Consider the following 19,805-nt stretch of genomic DNA (forward strand, 5'->3'; position numbering starts at 1 on the left):
CATTGGATTATCAAAGTTAAACGGCATGAAAATATTTTCCCTGTAGGAAAACTATTCAAAATCACGACATTTTGCTAACCATTTTCATCAACATCATCCTTTCATCTCCCCAGAAGCCTACTTACAATGTCACTGTCCTTCTTTCCATCACGCTTGATTGGTTCATTTAGATCTTCTTGGCTGCGGAAACTAAACTTTTCAATTGCTTCTGTGACTCCACGAAGGGAACTGTAAATTTCATCAGAATTTAAGTTCTCTGTGTCGTAATCCAACATGCTGAAGATCAAACACATACGGAATGTTAAAAACGAAGAATGGTTTTCTTGATTTTGATCTATAATATAGCCCACTTGGGGACACATGATTTGAAATTCAGCTTCAAAACTTATGCTAACTTTCACAAGGCATGAACTCAGGACCCCAAAACAGGGATTCAGAGGTTGGCTGTGGATGGTATAAACCTGGCAAACATAAACTAAGTATTGACTGTGATACTACATTTATATGGCGAACATGAATACTCAACCAGCCCTTTCAGTGAAGCAATTTCACTGTATATTAGAAATAATTAAAAGTAATAATTTCAGCCAAAATTTAAACAGCATTATCTCATACTACCATCAACCAAAAGGCACATCAAAATCAATTATTTCCATATGAAGTTCGAGCATTCTAGCATATGTAGTCAATCCTAGTTCCAAATAAATGAAGTATGGTAAATGGTTAGTAATAAAAATGCACATCGGTGATAATGGAAACTGAAAAGTTTATGGCACCATGGACAATGTATGAAATACACAAACCTAGTTTTTGGGCTTTTAATTGTGCTTTCCAAGAAACCATTGTCAAATTATCTAAATTAACATAAATTTATTATATCCAGAGGAAAGCTAGTTTAACCTAAATTTTAAGCTGGCTTAAGTCTATTACTACCATAACTGGAGTATCAGATATGAAACAGCTTCCCTTTGACCCAACTGGATACTTGATCATCTTTGGATCATCCAGATCTGTCACAGGTAGCCCAGTGTGATCACTGATGCCAATGCAGTTTGCGTCAATATAATGCTTGGAATGGATTTATGCAAGAAATGTGGGGAGCTATCAGCAAAGCCCTGCTTTTCTCTAATGCTCACTGGGAAATTTGGCCCCAAATACCAGAGTATATGTGACTGAATATTACCAGGGACACCAGCAGACCACCATTCCATATAAAAACCCTGTAACTATGAATCTCATTTGAAAGTAGGGCACACTGGTGGTTGCAATCTTACATTGCAAAGCAAGGCAAGGGAAATGACCTTCCTGCAATCCTGTTGGTGTGAACTAAGTCATCATTTTGTTTAGCGTGCCATTTAAACCTTGTCTCATGGCTTGTCTCACTTCATACAAGCCATTATCTGTAACCAGATCATGTTCTTGGGCTTTTAGTTCATGGTTTGTCTGGAGTGCGCGAAACAACCAGTCCAGGTTCAGATGACACACTAAGCCAAACCATGGATTAGCTCACAGTAGTTGGACCAGGCACAGTGACCACTATGCTGTCCTCTTCGTGTTGTGTGTGAACCAGCTATGTACAATGACTCTTGGGCTGGAGACTATTCATTGCTAAAATGAAAGGAATGAGAACTGAATCCCATCGTTTCCAAACAGGGGTGAAAGATGGCAATTTTCTCTCTGCACTGGTATGCCTCAACTTAGGAAAGATATAGAGCCAAACTAGACATGATGGGGAAAACATTCATGGGTGTGCGCTGTTCACATATAAAGCAGAGTGTACATGCATTCATTTTTTACAACAAGAAATGCACATGGGCAAAGGATCTGAACCCTAGCTCCCCCTCCCCCACTTTACCTGTGTTTCCAGTCAGGGTTCAATAGAAGATGCTTTATATAAAGATGGGGGCAGCACTGTGAATGAACAAAAGTGTCTGCCCCCTTCACATATAGTGTAGTCCAAAGAAATGTGCCTGAAATAAAGAACTGGCAAATAGATTCTCCCATCACATATTACCTCTGCTGAATGGATGTTTCGCAAAATGGAAACATATTTTGCCTGGCACCTCACCAGAACAACGTTCTGGTTTCAGCAATTGACAATTGTCTAGAAGTTTCTCTTCCTGGAAGGGATTCAAAGAACTGCGGACCAAAGACAAGATTTATGTCTCCTGAGTTCTCTGGGCTTCATGAATACTGGGAACAGATACAATCCTTGGACCTCTGTCAATGCACTAACTCTGCAACACCAGCCCAAGTAGCACTACCAGAACTGAATGTCCATGGTGTGTTTTGGCAAAGCAGGCATAAGGCAACACCTAATCTCTGAACAAAGAAAAACTTGGAAGGAAGATCTGCCAGTGGTGGTGGAAAAACAAACAAATATGAAAGCCCTTTCAACTGCACTGTCAGTTTCAACTACACCATCAGTTTCAACAACATAATTTTCAACCACTTGAAAATGTGATTGTAACTCACTGATAAGAAGATACATAAAAGTTACATTTTTTGCAAAAGAATCAATTTCCTTACATTCTGAAAATGGCAAAAATAAAGGGCTTCTCGTCCTGGCATTGTCTACACCACCCACAGACAGTGAAAGTCTTGCTAGGATGATTTTGTGGAATGGTTGAATCTAGGATTTACCTATAATAGCACTTGCATCGTTATTCTACCCAATCTACCACAAAATCAAGTTCCCTCTCTACATCAGTTATTTCTCTATCATATTCAAATATGCCACCATTTCCCGTGTTCTGAAAGAATTGCTCATTCTGTAACCAATCTTCCTTCCATCTTTTACCTCCAAAGTCTTGAAACGTGCTATTTGCTCATGCAGTCTCTACACCATCTCTCTCTAACCAGCAAAATTGAAGGTCTCTGGATTCTTGCTGCGTATACACCACACATTTAAAGCACACACTCAAAATCCTGATTGCTATACTTGTTAAGAGTGCAGGGAATAGAAGGTATGTGAGGGATAAACTATAGTTCCCAGGATTCTTTGAGGGTAGGAGTATGCTTTAAATGCATGGTGTGTACACAGCCTTTGACCTTACCTTCCTTGATTTATGTTGCCTTTCATACAGCTGATTGCTTCTCTTCCTACCCATCACAACTTTTCAGCAGCATCCCTTCCCCTTTTCGTGGGACTTTTCCTAATCTCTCTATGTTCTGGCTTTCGGCAGCTTCATCAAATTGTATGGCATTCAAACAGACTCACTTTCCAGATCTCTACTTCCTTCATCCAGTCCCACATCTCTAAGGGCTTGGGCATTCAGTGCTTAGATTTCATTGGGCTTTCACAAGCTCACTATACCCAAGGCTGCTCTACACCCAAGACCCCAACTACCACCTTAATATTAGAGGTTACCGTCCACACACTTTCACTGTGCAGACACTGGTGGTTAGGTAAAACCTCTTTTAAACTGTTTAGCAGAGTTTATCTTCTTTTTCTCTCACGGAAGTCGTGAACAATAACAAAGTTGTTGTTTCAAAGATGACGCACAAACTCTGTGAAGTCTCAGTAAAGAGATAATAATAATAATAATAATAATAATAATAATAATAATAATAATAATAATAACAACAACAACAACAATAACAACAACAACAACAACCCCGCTCATCTGGCTGGGTTTCCCCAGCCACTCTGGGCAACATCCAACAGAACATTAAAAACAGAATAAAACTTCAAACATTAAAAACTTCCCTAAACAGGGAAGATTTTATTCCCAGACCGGGTACAAGCATTACGATAGCAATATATATTTTCAACTGTTAACATAAACAGCAATTAACAGTACACTTTCAAACAAAAGTCTTGTCTTATCTCCAGCACCTCATAAATTACAGGAACAGGCATATGCAAAAACCAAACCGAGTGGTCTTATTTGCACTTCTAGCTGATGCTAATTAAGCTCAGAGTGCCACTCCCATACATTCAAGGAAAAAACTCTGGAAACTTCTAGAAATTTTCTACTTGTTACTGGCGCAATGATTTCTTAACACTTAGCTCCTCCAACTGTAGCATCTTTAGGTCTCTAATTTGAATGATTTTTTCATCCATTCTCATATATGGCCCACAATCAAGTCATGGATGGCAGTGGTCTTATGAATCATTGACCTGGCATTGCACAGCAGCACCTTCAGGTCATGTGGGTATCCCTTGCTGATTCCAGTATCCGTCCGGTCAAGACCAGACCCAGCGGCAGGGATAGTCCTCAAACGACTAAACCTGCCTCCTCGGTAATGACATGGTCTGGTCTTAGCGTAACTCCTCCTCCTGCCCATGATCACTGAGATCGGTTGTCCCAGTGCATCCCCCCCTGTGGAACCTGCCCCAGCCATTTTGTTGGCTCCCAGGCAGTCCTGATCCCTCCCCTTAAAATCAAATTAAAACCTATACAAAAAACAATAAAAACCAAAAACAGTAAAAGTTACAAACATACCAAAATTAAACAACTTCCCAAACCTGACTAAACATCCATCCCACCCCACCCCCCAGGCCTCCTTGGAGCCTTATAAGCTGTGGCGGTGAGTATGGGGCCTGCCCCCAGGCCCAAGATGGAAAATGGGCTTTAAGGGGGAGCGGTCCTCCCCAGTACTCACTGGCAGAGCTGCAGCAACAACAACAACAACAGACAAGCCTGCTGGATCAGGCCAGCATCCTGTTCTCACAGTGGCCAGCCAAATGCCTATGGGAAGCCTGCAAGCTGTCTACGAGAGCAACAGCACTCTGCACACCTGTGATACCCCACCAACTGGCGTTCAGAAGCATAAGGCTTCCGACAGTGGAGGCGCAACACAGCCAGTGTGGCTAGTAGCCACTGATAGCTTCATTCTCCATGCATTTGCCTAGTCCTCTTTCAAAGCCATCCAAGTTGGCGGCTGTCACTGCCACTTGTGGGAGCCAGTTCCATAGTTTAACTATGCTCTGTGTGAATAAGTAGGCTACCTCCCTTCCCCTTCCAGCTGTAGCTAAAAATCCACGCCTTCTGTGACATTTCAGGTATAACCCCCCCCCCCATAGTCATAGAGTACATAGAAAACTTAAGAATAAGCAACTGACACCCACTCACACGTATCCTTCGCAACTCTTGGCTCTCCTCTTTCTACTTATGTGCCTCTCTCCCTGTTGTTTCCTCCTTGGGTCTAAATTTAGATTATAAGCCTCTCAGGGCAAGGCAGGATTTTTGTTTATCGCATTCTATACTGTTGCACATGCACACAATAATAGCCTGCATCTACTGGAAAAACTATTTGCATCAGTTGGTTTATTAGTCTGTTGAGAATAAAAGTGGGTGGGGTGACATTATTTTAGAAGTAGGGCTTTTTTAAACAAGGTTGATGTTGGCTATTAAAAAACAACAAACCACCCCTACTAACACTTAGTAGCTAAAGCAGCTCATAGAGTTAGTTCAGACAGAGTTTCTATTCTAAAACAATAACATCTGTGGAGCACAGTTACACAAATGTGTGGGTTATGTCATACAACTTGTATCATGGAATGGAATTTTATCTGCAGCCTTAAAATATCAGTGGCATCCAAAATCCACAAGGGAAGAACCTATTTTTATAACCTAAGAATGAATTGTTACAAAATAGCCAAAGGAAGAAAGAAGGAAGGAAGAAAAGCAATTTCTAGAATATATTTTTTTAAGAGTAACCACATGTGCAATAAAATACATTTAGGCAGTACAGGAATTGTATGATACACAGATAACACGAGGAGAGAGAAAAAGAAGTGCAAGATGGAACAACATCCATTTACAAAGAACAAATATATCCCATCAATCATACAAGATAGAAAACAATGATTCATGCAGAAAACTGGAAGAATTACAAAGTGAACAAAGAGATGAGGAGAAATGCGTGGCTTTTACAGATGTCACAATATTATTTCCCAACTGCCACAGCCTCCAACAAACACAGTCTTTAGGATTCAGAGCTCACCAGTTTCTGGAGCTTTTAACATTTCCCCTAAAGTTAACCAGGATTGGCCCCTAAGGTGAAGGAGAGTTCTTCTAAGTATCAACAATCCCCCTCTCTTTCTCTACAGGCTGACAGAATCTAGACCTGTGTGAAAATCCTCATTCCCATTTTCATATCCATTGCTATTCATATTCCTAGCTGTTGCCTGTGAATGTATCATAATGGCAAATAGAATGATCTGTAGTACAGTACTACTGCAGTCTTTGCCCAGTAAACTAATTGGGAACGCAATCTATCTGTTCCAGTGTTCTCATTGTTCATTTATTCTGCAAGGAGAGCTGGATGCTTATAGAAACCTTGGAAGCTGCCTTATACCAAGCCAGACCATTGGCTCCATCTAGCTCAGTACTGTCTACACTGACTGGCAGCAGCATCCCAGGATTTCAGACAAGGGACTTTCCCAGCCCTAACTGGAGATGCCATGGATTGAACCTTGCGCCTTCTGCACAGAGAGCACATGCTCTACCACTGAGCTATGGCTGTTCCCCAATTGAGGCAAGCATTCAGTTCAGTGTGTATCCTCAGAAAGCGGTGTAATTTGAGAGGAGACACTGTCAAGTTAAAAAGGGGGCTGAACAGAATGCTAATCTTACTTGCCCTGATCCAGCCAGAAGCTACTATACCCATGCTGAAGATGGGGAATAGTTTGTGCCATTTCCCCAGCCTGCTCCAGCAGTGAGGGAGTCGCCGCAATCCCAGTTGGCGGAATCCCAGCTTTATTTACTGGGTTCCAATTTAACAGAGGCTAGTGACTATGCACAGACTCTACAGCAGCTAGGGCCAATTCACATTTAATGCAGCAAAACAGTGCTTGCCTTTTGTATGGCAAATTGAATTGCGAAAGGGTGATATATACTTTTCCACAGATTGCAGAATACATGCCAGGAAGCCATGGCCAAGCTGGTTCATGTCATGACCAGCATGCCTAAGATGCACAGACATTTGCCCCCACCCACATCAGGATACACACAGCAAACATGCCGTGTAACATGTGATCCAGCCCCTATGTACCCAAGTGAATACTGATTCCCGGTGCAGCTGAAAGACTAGGAAGCACAACGCTAAATGCAGAGAGACAACATGGTATTTCCCAACACCGCCCAATGATGCCAGGAACCCATTTTCCCCTTTGGTAGTCAAGGCAATGTAATTCTCCAGCAGCAACTCATCTATGTTTCAGTTACGTTCCCCGTGCTTCTGGTGTTCTGGGTGGTTTATCGCAAGACTCTACCCCAGGCTTTACTGCACAACGGGGAAGTGGGCTAAGGTGTGTTACCCTGGGAAACTTGCTTGCCTGACGTTGCCTTTCCTGCAGTGCTTCCAGCAGAAGGAATGAAGGAAGAGATAGGAATGGTTTCTGACAGTTCGGTTTGGTGGCTGAACAGGTAAAGCTTCTGGAACTGAGAAGCGGAGATTTCTCCACAGATAAAAAGTAGAAAGCAAAGAGCTGCTGGCTGTCTCTGCCTCTCCAAGACCTATCTGTTTGGAAAGCACCCTACCTGAGACAAAAGGTAAATAACATTGTGACACCTCAGACAAGATGGATTAACAGGTAGCTTGTTACCTGGGAGAGTAAGAGCGCCTGAAAGTCTTGTGAGGAGGAGCAACGGGGATGGAGTTAGGCTGAAAAAGGGGAGGGGGGTGCTTCGACAGCCCATCTGCACTCCAACCCCAGAAACGACTGCAGTGATCACAGGAAGAAAAGAGAGAAAGGGAGGAAGAAAAAGAAAAAGAAAAAAGGAGAAAACAAAACTATAATCTGAGTGGCTGAGTCTTTTCATGCTTTCTCAGCAAGAGAGGAACTTAATAGAAACAAACCGGACAGAAACACTCCGTGTAAATATGTTGTTATTCAGTAATATCTTTAGTATCAACCAACGTTGTTATTTAAGGATTTCAGGACAGTCAATGTGTTGTTTCTGTTTGCGTATTTCACAATATAGACCCAGGATGCTATCCTGCAATTGAAATCGGTGAAAATTTGGCCATTGGCTTTCTCTGGAAGTGGTTTTCAATTGTTCACCTAATATTAAAATACTGAGGTGATTGCTGTTCTGAATATGCATCTAGAACAAATTCACCTGGGTAACAGAATGAAGGCTCCAGAAGGGCTTCACAACTAGCCAAGTGCTTGATGATCACCAGGTCTGATGTACACATTCACGGATGACCTGGCAGCGGGAGGAATCTTATAATCCATTTTCCCAATAAAACTTCCAGGACAGTGTTTCTTCTTAGCATTATAGCTATGTCTCTGGTCCTCTGACTGAATACTCATATGAACAGTAAATTCTTGTCATCACTGGCAAGTTCTTCTTCGAACAAAACCCACAGTTCCTCCTAATCCACTCCATTTCAGCACATTTTAAAAAGACCCCTTCCAAATTAGCAGGTCTACTGTCAGGCTGAAGGAGAATGGGCCTTGTAAAAAAAAAAAAAAAAAAAAAAAAAAGGTTGTCCAAGGCCCTGATAAACAGCAGGAGCTTTCACTGATGACTTGTGACTCTGGTTTGAATGGTAATTGCTTCTGTGGCTTCTTCATTCATTCTTCAAAGCTATTGCTCTTCAAAACATAGAAGCAAAAAGATGTTCTTATCCTTCTGCCTCCTATCAGAGTGGTCTATATTCTGCTTTCCATCTCCACCCAATCAACTTTTGCTGACTAAACGTAGTTTTTTGGGCTGAGTTTTCTCATGCATGTTATGATGATTCATTAAGGTTTTGAGAAGACTAAGGCTGCAGCCCAACACCATTGAACTCAATGGGATTTTTGAGTAAACATGCATAAGATTGCACTGCAAAGTCAATATGCATTTCCATCTTGTGTGATTTAAAAGTTAAAAGGCAGGAGAGAGGGAGATTCAGTACAGATGGAAAATTCCTGTTCTCCTAACTATAGTTGGGAGATTGCAAGGACCTCGTGGGTTCAATCACCCTCCTTCTCTCCTCATTTTTCCTTTTCAATTTCCCTCTCCTTTCTGTTTTCAAATTGTAGTTTCAAAACTACAGTGCATATTTTTCTATAATAATAATGTATTATTATTATTATTATTATTATTATTATTATTATTATTATTATTATTTATTACTTATACCCCACCCATCTGGCTGGGTTTCCCCAGCCAATCTGGGCGGCTTCCAATAGGAGATTAAAAATACATTAAAAGCCATGGTTCATTCTAAGTCAAGCATAGTTAGGAGTGGTGTTAGGTTAACATTATCACAATGTTCCAGCTTGGTCTCCTAGACATTTATTAATGATCACAGAGATCTGTCAGGTCAAAGAAGGCTAGATATGGAGCCCGCAATCACTGCTAGAACCTAACATCTCAGGACATTTCCTTCTGGAGTTGCTGGAATATTCAATCCGTCACTTTGTTTCTATTGAGTTTTAAATACGTTATAAAGGTAAAGATCACATTGGTGTATGAAAAATGCTACAAGACTGGAAATGGGAAGTCAGAAATAATTCTATTGCATGTCACAGCAGTTTCTTTCTGAGCAGCAGAATAAGCAAAGTCACCCAAGAAAAAGAGATAAGAAGAGCAGTTATGCTTGCAGATACTGGTTCACAGAGAAGGAAAAGGGCAATAAATTCCACAGATGCCAATCTCACCTACCTGTGAGGGAATCATCCAAAGTCATTCAATCCCAACTTTTGAAACACACACACACACAGAGAGAGAGAGAGAGAGAGAGAGAGAGAGAGAGAGAGAGAGAGAGTCCGAGAGAGAGTCCACCAATCCTGTCACTTTATAGCCATGCAAGTGGACAGGTTTATAATTCAAAAATACCACATCCTATCAAGAAAATAACATTTCAAACAGAAGAGGAATTATTTGTTAGCGTGTTCTCAGGCATTATCAGCCCCAAAGCACCTGAAGAATAATACAAGACGTTGATCTCACTACTACAAACCATTCATTCATTCATTCATTCATTCATAGTTCAAGGCTGTGTTCCTATGTCAACTTTCTAACCTAGGTGCAGGATTTTACTTTTTTGTCTGTTTTAAAACTCAAGGACAGCAGCATCAACAACAAAAATAAAAAATAGAACACAATTAGAAATAAATAAACAGTAAATAAATTCAAAAATGCAGCAAGCATTTCAGAGAGCTGAACATGAAAGCTAAAAAATGAACAGGAAAGCTACAGAAATGGCCAGAAATAAAAAGCAAATAATTGGCTGAATACCAGCCATCAGCCATGATCTTCTCTGCAACACCCTTGCTCTGCTTACTATCTAGCCAGATTAAGAGTTCTGGAGAACCTGAAAGTTTGCACATTGTTTGGTGATATTTTGGTTGCCTTAATAAAGGTATTGATCTAATATGTTTTTTGAATCCAGCTCAAAGATGTGCATCTACTGGTATGTGTACAGAATGGAACCCTCAATAAGATGTTTGAGCTAAAGCATTGCCTTCTAGGCTCTTTACCTAATAGCAGAGTCACACTTAGAAATGTGTGTGGTTAGGAGAACAAGAACTGCATAGCCAAGTGACATCATGATGCAAATATCAACACTGTCCATTTTACTGATATCTAGCAATAGAAGTCTTCTTCAGTGCATCTATATTGCTTAAAATGTGCATCTTGGACAATTAAACTTTTTTGAAAATGTTTCTAAATACCGAGCTGCAACACTTTACTCTGACTATGAGTGTATTGTGATGAACACTATGGGAGCAAATCATTTGGTCTCTAGTACAAATTTGGTGTCAATTACCTCAGGGCCCTTTATGACATTCGTGTGTTTTTAGTCTAAATTGTCCCTAAATTTTATTTCACTGGAAAAGGAGTATTATATGAACATTAAGAAGCTGGCTCTCCAGGGCCTCAGATGAGTGTTTTTAGGTCAGGAATCTTACAGATACCAGGAAATGAATCTGGGACCTTATGCATACGAAGCCTGCACTAAACCAATAAGCTATAGCACATCCCCTAATCTAAACATCAAGTATATTCAACCATGCCCTTTGCTTTCCCTGATCTAATCTGTCCCTGGCCTTTTTGCTCAAGTCCTTGAAATATGCCATGCAGGTTCCTCAAACTGAGGCTAGGCTCCTCAAGCTATTCAGCCTAACATGTCCTGAAGGTAGCACCTTTATTGCAGGAAAATCACATTTCCCCTTGTGGTTGCTGGCGGGGGGGGGGGGGGAGAGGAATAGGAACCCCCCCCCAGATTGCAATTATGATGACTACTATGTGGAATGTGACAGTACAGGTGTCACAGGAACCTAATGGCTAATGCATACAACAGTGATACAGTTCCTCCCTTCCTCCTTGATACCCATGCTACTGTGTTGTTTAAAACAAAGGTTGCATTTTATTAGTATTTTATTTATAAAGCTTTGCAGGGACTGTATCACTGTCCCCTGTATCACTCTAGCACAGGAACAACTTAGTGCAAGAGGTAGCCAAAGTAGTGCCCTCTGGCTGTTGCTTGGACTCCCAACTCCCATCCAAATGGCCAATTGGCAGGGATGATGGGAGCTGAAGTCCAACAACATCTAGAGGACACCATGTCAGCTACTTCTGATCTATGTAGTCTACCCTTCTACTTCTGAAGTCCTCGTTGTGGCACAGATGCTTGGTAATTATTTGCCAGCTGTGTGTTACCAGCTCCCCTGTTCTAAAATAGAAAAAACCAAACCCCCAAACCCAGGAAACAAAGTTACAGCTATCCCCTTCAGTGAGTGTGGTGAAATGATTAGGGTGCTGGATTAAGACCTGGGAGAGAAGGGTTTAAATCCTACTCACCTGTGAAGCTCATTGAATGATAGTGGGATAGGTTACTTTACCTCACAGGGTTATGGTGAATATAAATGTTGGGAGGACCTTGGAGGAAGGTGTGAATTTACTTCATGAGCGCAAATTATTACATGGTTGAGATAAGCCAACAGCAACGGGGAAAGCCAAGCCAGCTGCTACAGCAATAGTCCATTGCTGATTATATAAATGATTAAGGCATGTCAGCTCATCAGTCGGGGGAATTGTGCTGTAGCGTCAGGGTCAGTCTTGAGAAGTGAGTCAGAGTCTTTGTTACATCTTGAATTGCTGTAGCAACAGAAATACTTTCTGCTTGTGTACATATATGTATCTGCAAAAGCCTATATATGCTGCAGTAATCTATTGTGAACCTTAAGCTGCCTCTGTGTGGTGACTGGAACTGGGGGCAACTTTGGCTACGTGGTTATCTCACCTCAGATTCTCACCAATAGATTGGGTAGGTAGGAACTGCAGCAACTTGAGCTCCTTGGAGGAATAATGCAATAAAAAGTAAAATAAAATACATTTTGAAGGCTATGCCATTAGATCAGGACATGTGCGTATAGTTTCCGCTAACAAAATTCTACCATGTTACACAGCTTTCATAATGTTCTCTGTTACAATGCACAAGGAACACACCCAGTCACACCTACAGCTACAAGCAGTGTAACATCCTCTGATACGAACCTGATAATGCATTATTAAAATTCAATTGTACAGCGAAGTAGGAAAAAAATATACAATACAATCCCCTTTACAGAAGGCTGTGATGTATACTTGAGCATGTGCATTTGTATGAGCCTATAGTTCAGTCTGCCACATCTATATTAGCTTTCAGACATCTTATTATAAACAAGCGTTTTGTACTCTGTGCAAAAGCTGTCATATAAGGACAAGTTTAGGGTTTTATTAAGGTACAGACACAAGCTTCGTTTCCTGACCCACTTTCAGAGCGGAGCAAATGTGTTACATATTTTCCTCCATTGCCGCTTCTTGAGGAGTCACCTTTCAGGCATGTTTCACACAGAAAAGCCGCTCAGACACCTATCAATCTTTTTTAAAATGAAGCTGCAGTATTACCTTGGGGAGAGTCCTCCATGAGAACAGTTGGTAGGTGAAGTTAAGGGGCTGGTTCTGCTGCTAGGGTGACGTGAAGGAGTTCGGCCAACAGTATTGCTAGGAGAACCCTAAGTGTACAAGCAAAAAAAGAGGATAAGGGGCAAATAACATGTGGCACAACAAGAAGATGAATAAATACGGAACCATTTTGTCCTCATTCATATAATGTGTCACTTAAATAGGATTAATTTTTCTAATTAAGTTGTTGGAATAAATGACTCCTGGGCTTGTGTTGGAACACACACACATACATATGCACAGTGCTTCTTTCTGGGGGGACACATACCTCTAAACATTTTGTGAATCTTTGTACTTTTGTCCATTTACTGTATTTATTTTTCCTGATCTGAACTATAAAATGGTGATTTTTTCGAGTCAAAATGAGAGTACCCCTAAACATATTTTTTAAAGAAAAAAAGCACTGCATATACACATGCATATGTTCTAAATAAAATAAGCCAAGCTACTCCCTCCCCAAAAAAAAATCAGAAGTAGATTGGCTTATTTTTTCGGGACAATCCAGCTTCAGAAATTGCCTACCACAATCCACCACTCTGCCCATTCCCCCACCTGAAAGGAGTAGTGACAAACTCTGGTCTAGTTATGGAAGAGGGAAAGAGGAGGGTCTCTCCTCCTCTCTCCAGTGACTGGCCAAATGCCCTTGGGAACTGCAGTTTTCCAACAGGACTATTTCAACATCAGTATCCTTTGGGGAAAATCCAAAGGCCAATGTGGTCTTTTGTCCTGGCATGCTTCTATGCAATGCATTAGAATGCTGGAGGAGGAGGAGACTGCCCACCTCACCTGTCAATGGAAGAGGTGGAAGGTGAGGACAAGCTTCTTCTCCAACTTGGACTTTAACCTGAGCCAAATAATATAATTTGGCTCCACAATCTTTACTGAGGAGGTTACTATTACGATCCCCTAAAGTTCATAGCCCTGCCTGAGCACCAACAAGCTTTGTTGTCACCTCTGCTTTTTAGAAGCCATTCTTCAAAACCCAAGGCCACGGAAAGCCAATGTGATAGCCTTCAGGTATCGTGGACTAGACTTCCCCATCAACACTGATAATTTGTCATGCCGGATGGGAGTTGTAGTCCATGTCTGAAGAATACCAAATGCCACTGATCTAGACAATGCCAAGCTTCTTATAAAAGCTCACAACTAGTGAGCCCATATTTGAAGAAACTGAAAAAGCAGAAGTGCTTTATGTACAATTATGTACAATTGTATACCTACTTTGTCAAAAGGTATTTTTTATACTACAGTGTAACCTTGGTTCCCGAACGCCTCCGTTATTGTACGTTTCGGCTCCCGAATGCCGAAAACCCAGAAGTAAATTCACCAGTTGTCGAACATTTATTGGAACCTGAACATCCGATGCGGCTTCTGCTTGAGTGCAAGAAGCTCTTGCAACCAGTCAGAATCTGTGCCTCAGTTGTTGAACGTTTTGGAAGTCAGACGGTCTTCCAGAACAGATTACGTTTGACAACTGAGGTTTGACTGTATCCTGTAAAACAAAAACTGTGTGATTTTAGCGTAGAGCTTTAGCTCTGAACAGATCAACAGTAGAAGAAGAGAAGAAGAGTTTGGATTTGATATCCCGCCTTTCACTCCCTTTAAGGAATCTCAAAGCGGCTAACATTCTCCTTTCCCTTCCTCCCCCACAACAAACACTCTGTGAGGTGAGTGGGGCTGAGAGACTTCAGAGAAGTGTGACTGGCCCAAGGTCACCCAGCAGCTGCATGTGGAGGAGCGGAGACACGAACCCGGTTTCCCAGATTATGAGACTACCGCTCTTAACCACTACACCACACTGGCTCTCCAGTAGGGCTAGGCAATGTTAGGTTTTCAACATCATGATGTATCACCAGCCAAGCAAGTTGCATTGGCTCCGTCCAACAGGTGCTGCTAGCAGAGGGATTCAGGAGCACGGCGGTTTCACCAGCAAGTGTAACCAACATCATGATATGCTACTCATACTGGTCCTGGGCTATATATCGATACATTGGCCAGACCTAATCAACAGCTTAACATAAATCAATGCCTCAGTTGATTTTTAAGGAAAATATGTCACAGCCTCACCACACTAGTGTTACTGGAGTTCTTGAGGTGGTTGTGTAGCAGCCTGGTAGCACCGTCCTGGAATGTTTTGGGCAAGGCACCAAGTAACATGGTAAACTCAGGAGTGTTCAGTTCAAACAGAGAAATCAGGACTATTTGTGCTGCCTAGGAAGGAATAAAAAAAACCCACCAATCAACATCAGGGCAATCTTTAAAAACTGCTTATGTTCTATTGAGGAGGGTCTTACCAGTAATAACGTGGGATGCGAGTAAGATCCATTAATACATATAGTGTTTTGTGACAAGCTTCAATTAGATGGAATTAACATTCATTAACAGTATCCATAACAACGAAGCACATCCATAACAATGAGATCAATCCATTGAAGTTTTGCAAGAATTGCATCAAAGGTGTATGCACAAAGTACTTCCCAAGTCCAATGAAATATCTTGTTTCAGCTATCTAGCCTTGGGGCTTCAGAACCGCCTTACTGCATCAGACAACAGGGCTACCTAATCCAACATGGTGTCAAACAATAAAGGGGAGCTGCAGTGCTTTAAATAAAAGAGCACATCGAAAGAATGTGTATCACATAGACTTGTATGTTGCTTTTGGATAGAAGGCTCTTGGATCCAATGGCAGCTTCCATCAGTAGAACAGGGAGGGAGGCGACTTTTGCCAATTCTTCTTCCCTGGTGGAGCCGTCTCCGCCATTTCCCATGTTGTTCCAAAGGGTCCCCCCAACTCTCTGGAGGTTGGGGGAAGCACAGCGAGAATGGGGAAATAGGTGGACATCACTTCCCTCCACATTATGGTGATGGAGACCTCTGTCGGTTCTAAGAGTCTTGCATAAGTAGAGGGACACCACTGAATACATCCCAAGCAATGCAGTATTTTTCCTAGTAGAGGTACATATCTCATGTTACACAACTTCAAAATTTACTAATCCCTACAAAGCCTTTTAGGACATTTAACAAGCTAAACTCCAGACCAGCATCTTACACTCCACCCTCCAGTGGAACTACTGAGCAGTCAGTTTTTGTACATGAAGTCTATATGAAATATCTCAATTGAAGAATAAACCCCATGTAACAGACTCATCATATGTGGATATAAACACAGTGCAATCTAAGAATGTTTACTTAGAAGTAAATCCTACTGAGCTCAATGGATTTTACTCGTGTGTGTGTGTGTGTGTGTTTAGGACAGTAGCCTCAAATGCTGCGGCTGCTTCAACACATTAACTACAAATTCTGACTACTCTGGTCATGAGAACATTTTCAGTTGGACTGAAAGCTGATGTAGTCAGTAAACTTGGGCAATACGGTAGCCAAAAGGTGCTGGAGTTTGCTTGGGGAGGGAGGGGAGAATCCACATCCCGTATTCACTATCCAACTGCCATCTCGTTTCTTGTTTACATGTGCCATGAAGTCAGCCCTAAGGGTCACTTGTCAGGGTCTAAACCGGCTGTTCAAAGGTGTGTTAAGATTCAGTCCTTAAATGGTGACCCTTTCCATCCACCATAAGCAAACTGTTACACCTGAAGAAGAGAAAATGTGTGCCTGTTGTCTACAAAGGCCTAATAGTTTCCTTCCACTGGCCAGAGCATCTTCCAGCTGCATAGAGAATCTGACTGTACTGTACCCAGAAAGAGGGTGGAAATCACTCCTGTCCATCTTGTTCTACAGAACTGAAGAACATTCATCAAAAGAACATTCTCTGAACTGAAAATATTATGACAAATCAAAGATGCAATAAAATAATAGGGAAAAGCAGGAAATCATGCCAAAGTACATAAGCACTCGGGACAGATCATGCAGATCCAAGCGCTGGAATTTTAGTTTGTCAGAGGATGCCTACATGCAATCAGTAGTGCACCTAGGCAAGCAAGATCTCAGGGTTGTGGAGTCCTAGAAAAGAGCAGATTCAAAGCCCCTCTTGACTCATTTCTGAATTGACTAACCCTTCCGTTCCTAAAGCCACAGGACAATGACTGCTCCTTTCAATTGTCTTGGCAGTTCTGAAGCAGGCTCCTACCAGTTTCTACTGCAGGTCTGTTCCCCCCAGGAATAATTACAATGCCATTTATCTGAATCCAAAATTCTCTCTAGTAAAGGAGCTTATTGCACTTGAGATTGCCATTCCTCAAATGCCACTGAAGGGCATAACCAAAGTTGTCTTTCTACGTAGACAAATGTCATTTTGCCTTTGTCTCCTGTAATAGGGCAGAGCTGTGTTGGGCTAATACTCAAAGGGTGTGCCTGCTGCATGCAGATGTAAAAGCAGGCACACCCCAACTTTGCGCCAGGAGCCTTCAGTCCCTTTCCACCCAACCTTGAGATGTGAACTCATCATGCAGTGCAACTAACTGCAGAGCTTCTTTTAGACAGTAATGAGTACACTTCATCTAATTCAAACTCTTGAGTGAAAGAAAACATACATCAAGCCAAGTTATTTGCACACACGCACACGCACACAAACACACACACAGTCAGCACTGCATATTTATTTCAGGCCCCCATTTCTCTCCACAGATGATGTCGACTAGATTAGAACTCTGGACTGCAAACAGAGAGTATACCTTATGATTAGTGTACACTACTTTTTAATCTACCTGTTTACACTTCTCTTCCAAGTTTCCTTCACCAGGACCTGATGAGGCTGATGGTCTAGCTGGTATATCCTCACCTACCCAACTATGCATGGTCTGAGGTCAACAAATAGGAAAGGGGACAGGATTTAGTAGAAGCAAGCACAATATCTTCAGTGACCCATACAGAAAAGCAGTTGCATATTTTAGTTTCTTGCCAGGGCTGCATTTTCAAAGCAGGTGGTGCTTCTCAAACTTGAGGCCAATGCTGTAAAATTTAAATTGCTATTTGATCACTAAGATCTTTTATATCTTATTTTGGCTGGGATCTCATCTATTATTTTAGTGGCATTGGATTCTATCTGAATTCTGCTCTGTTACTCATGCAGCACTCAGCAGTCTTAAAGGTACTATCAGACTTTAGTTACTCCCACCTTAATAACTGCTGCTAAACATTATTTTTCATTTTCTCTTTTTTTTGAGAGAGAGAGAAAAAGCACATGGACTTTATACTGCACCTCTCAAATCGATTGCTCACAAATCTTTTCCCTCCTAAAACCAAAGTAAGCTTTAAGAAGCTTTAGGAACCTCAGAGTATTAAGCAAGAACTATGTTAATACAAACTGCAAGTATGTCAAACGACGCAATCCTATACATGTCTATGAAGTCCCAATGCTTTCAGTGGGGCTTACTCACAGGTAAATGTGTATAGGATTGCAGTCCGGGGCAGCAAAGAAGCAGCACATCACTCCATGGTGTTCCAGCAACACCACATATTTGCCTGAGCGTTGATTAGATAGCCTTTTGCTGCAATAGTGCTAGCAGATTGGATTGCCTAAGCCTGGTACGTGAATTTCCAGAGCACATTCACCTAGCAGTAGTGTTGAGAAGTGTGATGGAGAGCCACGGAGCTGTCCCCCTGACACTGGCATCACCACAGCTTACCTGGATAAGAATGTAAGGAGAACCTGATGGATCAGGTCCATGGCCCAGCATCCTGTTTTCACAGGGCCATGGTCAGGGTTCCATGGATGCATTGGTGGAGCTCCCATTGTACCAGCCATGACTGCCATTTAGCTGCCATGTTTTGAAAGCTACAATGGCAGATGAATGACTTGTCCAAGAGACATACACTGTCCAACAAAACCCCGTTGGAACTTTTATGGAACAGCCCTGCTCATTCAGACCAAGGATCCATATTGTCAGGACCTTGTTCCCAACTGTGGACAGTCAGATGCCTCCAGGAAGCCTACAAAAGCAGGGCAGGTGACTAGTATTCAAGGTCTAGTTCCTCTGAACATGGAAGTTTCACTCAGATATAATGGTAAATAGCTTTTCTTAGATCGGGGTAGCCAATGTGCTGCCCTCCAGATGTTGTGAACTACAACTTCCATCATGCTTGACCACTGGCCATGCTAGATGGTTCTGAAGGGAGTAGATCACATCTGGGGAAAACACCACATTGGCCACTATATTTAAAACCCATTCTCCATGAAATTGCGTAATCCTTTAAAAAAAAACAAAAAAACATCTAAGCTACTGGAGACCTGCACATTTTGTGACAGGCAATTAGATAAATTAACTACGCACCATGTGAGGAAGTATTTTCTTTTGTCTGCCCAGAATCTACTGCCAAGCAACACTCATCCCTATTTTTTAAAAAACTATTATTTGCAGAACTCAAAACGCATGTACTGGCCAAAATTGCTCTTGAGCTTCTCATTCAAAACAAACAAAAACTGATGGCCACTGTTTTGGAAACAAGGCTTAGGAACAGAGAGATCTTTATAGGTTCTAATGGCATCAAAGACATTTTAAAATACCAGTGTGAAAGAGGTTTTTAAAGGCTCCTTTTCCCCCTTGTCTTTCGAAAAGTGCAAGTTTTATACTTCTCCAGAATGCTTTTCTATGAATAAGTATATTTAAAGAGCCCTCCTTACATACCCCCTATCTCTTTGCTCTTACTTGTGCTGAATCTAATCAGACATTTTTTTGCTTAGTCATTCAGTTTGAAGAGACGCCTTTAGAATTCTTCACTGCTTCTGATTTTAATTTGGTGTTAACAGCAAAAACTGACTTCAGATCATTTATAATTGAATTAAATAGCCATAATTTGCTTCCTTCCCATGTGAAAATTATGCAGTTAATGCTTTTTGTATTTGCATGCAAATGCCTATTTTGTCTTTTGTATGAAATCTGTGTTTGGATAAAGTAATTTTTCACTGACATTTAGGTTTTTCTGAGTGGACCTTTCTCTTCAGTTTCTCTC

The 19,805-nt window shown here is 41.5% G+C and overlaps 1 protein-coding gene across 7 annotated transcripts in view; it reads right to left on the minus strand.

Annotated features, from left to right (window-relative positions):
- CLASP1 (cytoplasmic linker associated protein 1) overlaps positions 1-19,805 on the minus strand; it is a 161,954-nt gene that overhangs the window by 14,638 nt on the left and 127,511 nt on the right. For 4 of the 7 annotated variants that reach the window (XM_081852507.1, XM_081852510.1, XM_081852508.1 and 1 more), the window contains 5 exons: positions 17,561-17,653; positions 14,967-15,110; positions 12,843-12,949; positions 7,556-7,672; positions 126-276 (listed from right to left, as the gene is read on the minus strand). In XM_081852507.1, coding sequence (XP_081708633.1) covers positions 126-276; positions 7,556-7,672; positions 12,843-12,949; positions 14,967-15,110; positions 17,561-17,653 — 612 coding nt within the window. The remainder of the gene's footprint in view (positions 1-125; positions 277-7,555; positions 7,673-12,842; positions 12,950-14,966; positions 15,111-17,560; positions 17,654-19,805) is intronic. The other 3 variants (XM_081852513.1, XM_081852511.1, XM_081852512.1) reach the window with 1 other exon arrangement.

This window comes from Podarcis erhardii (genome assembly GCF_964252035.2).
Source record: "Podarcis erhardii genome assembly, chromosome: 1".
Taxonomy (NCBI): domain Eukaryota; kingdom Metazoa; phylum Chordata; class Lepidosauria; order Squamata; family Lacertidae; genus Podarcis; species Podarcis erhardii.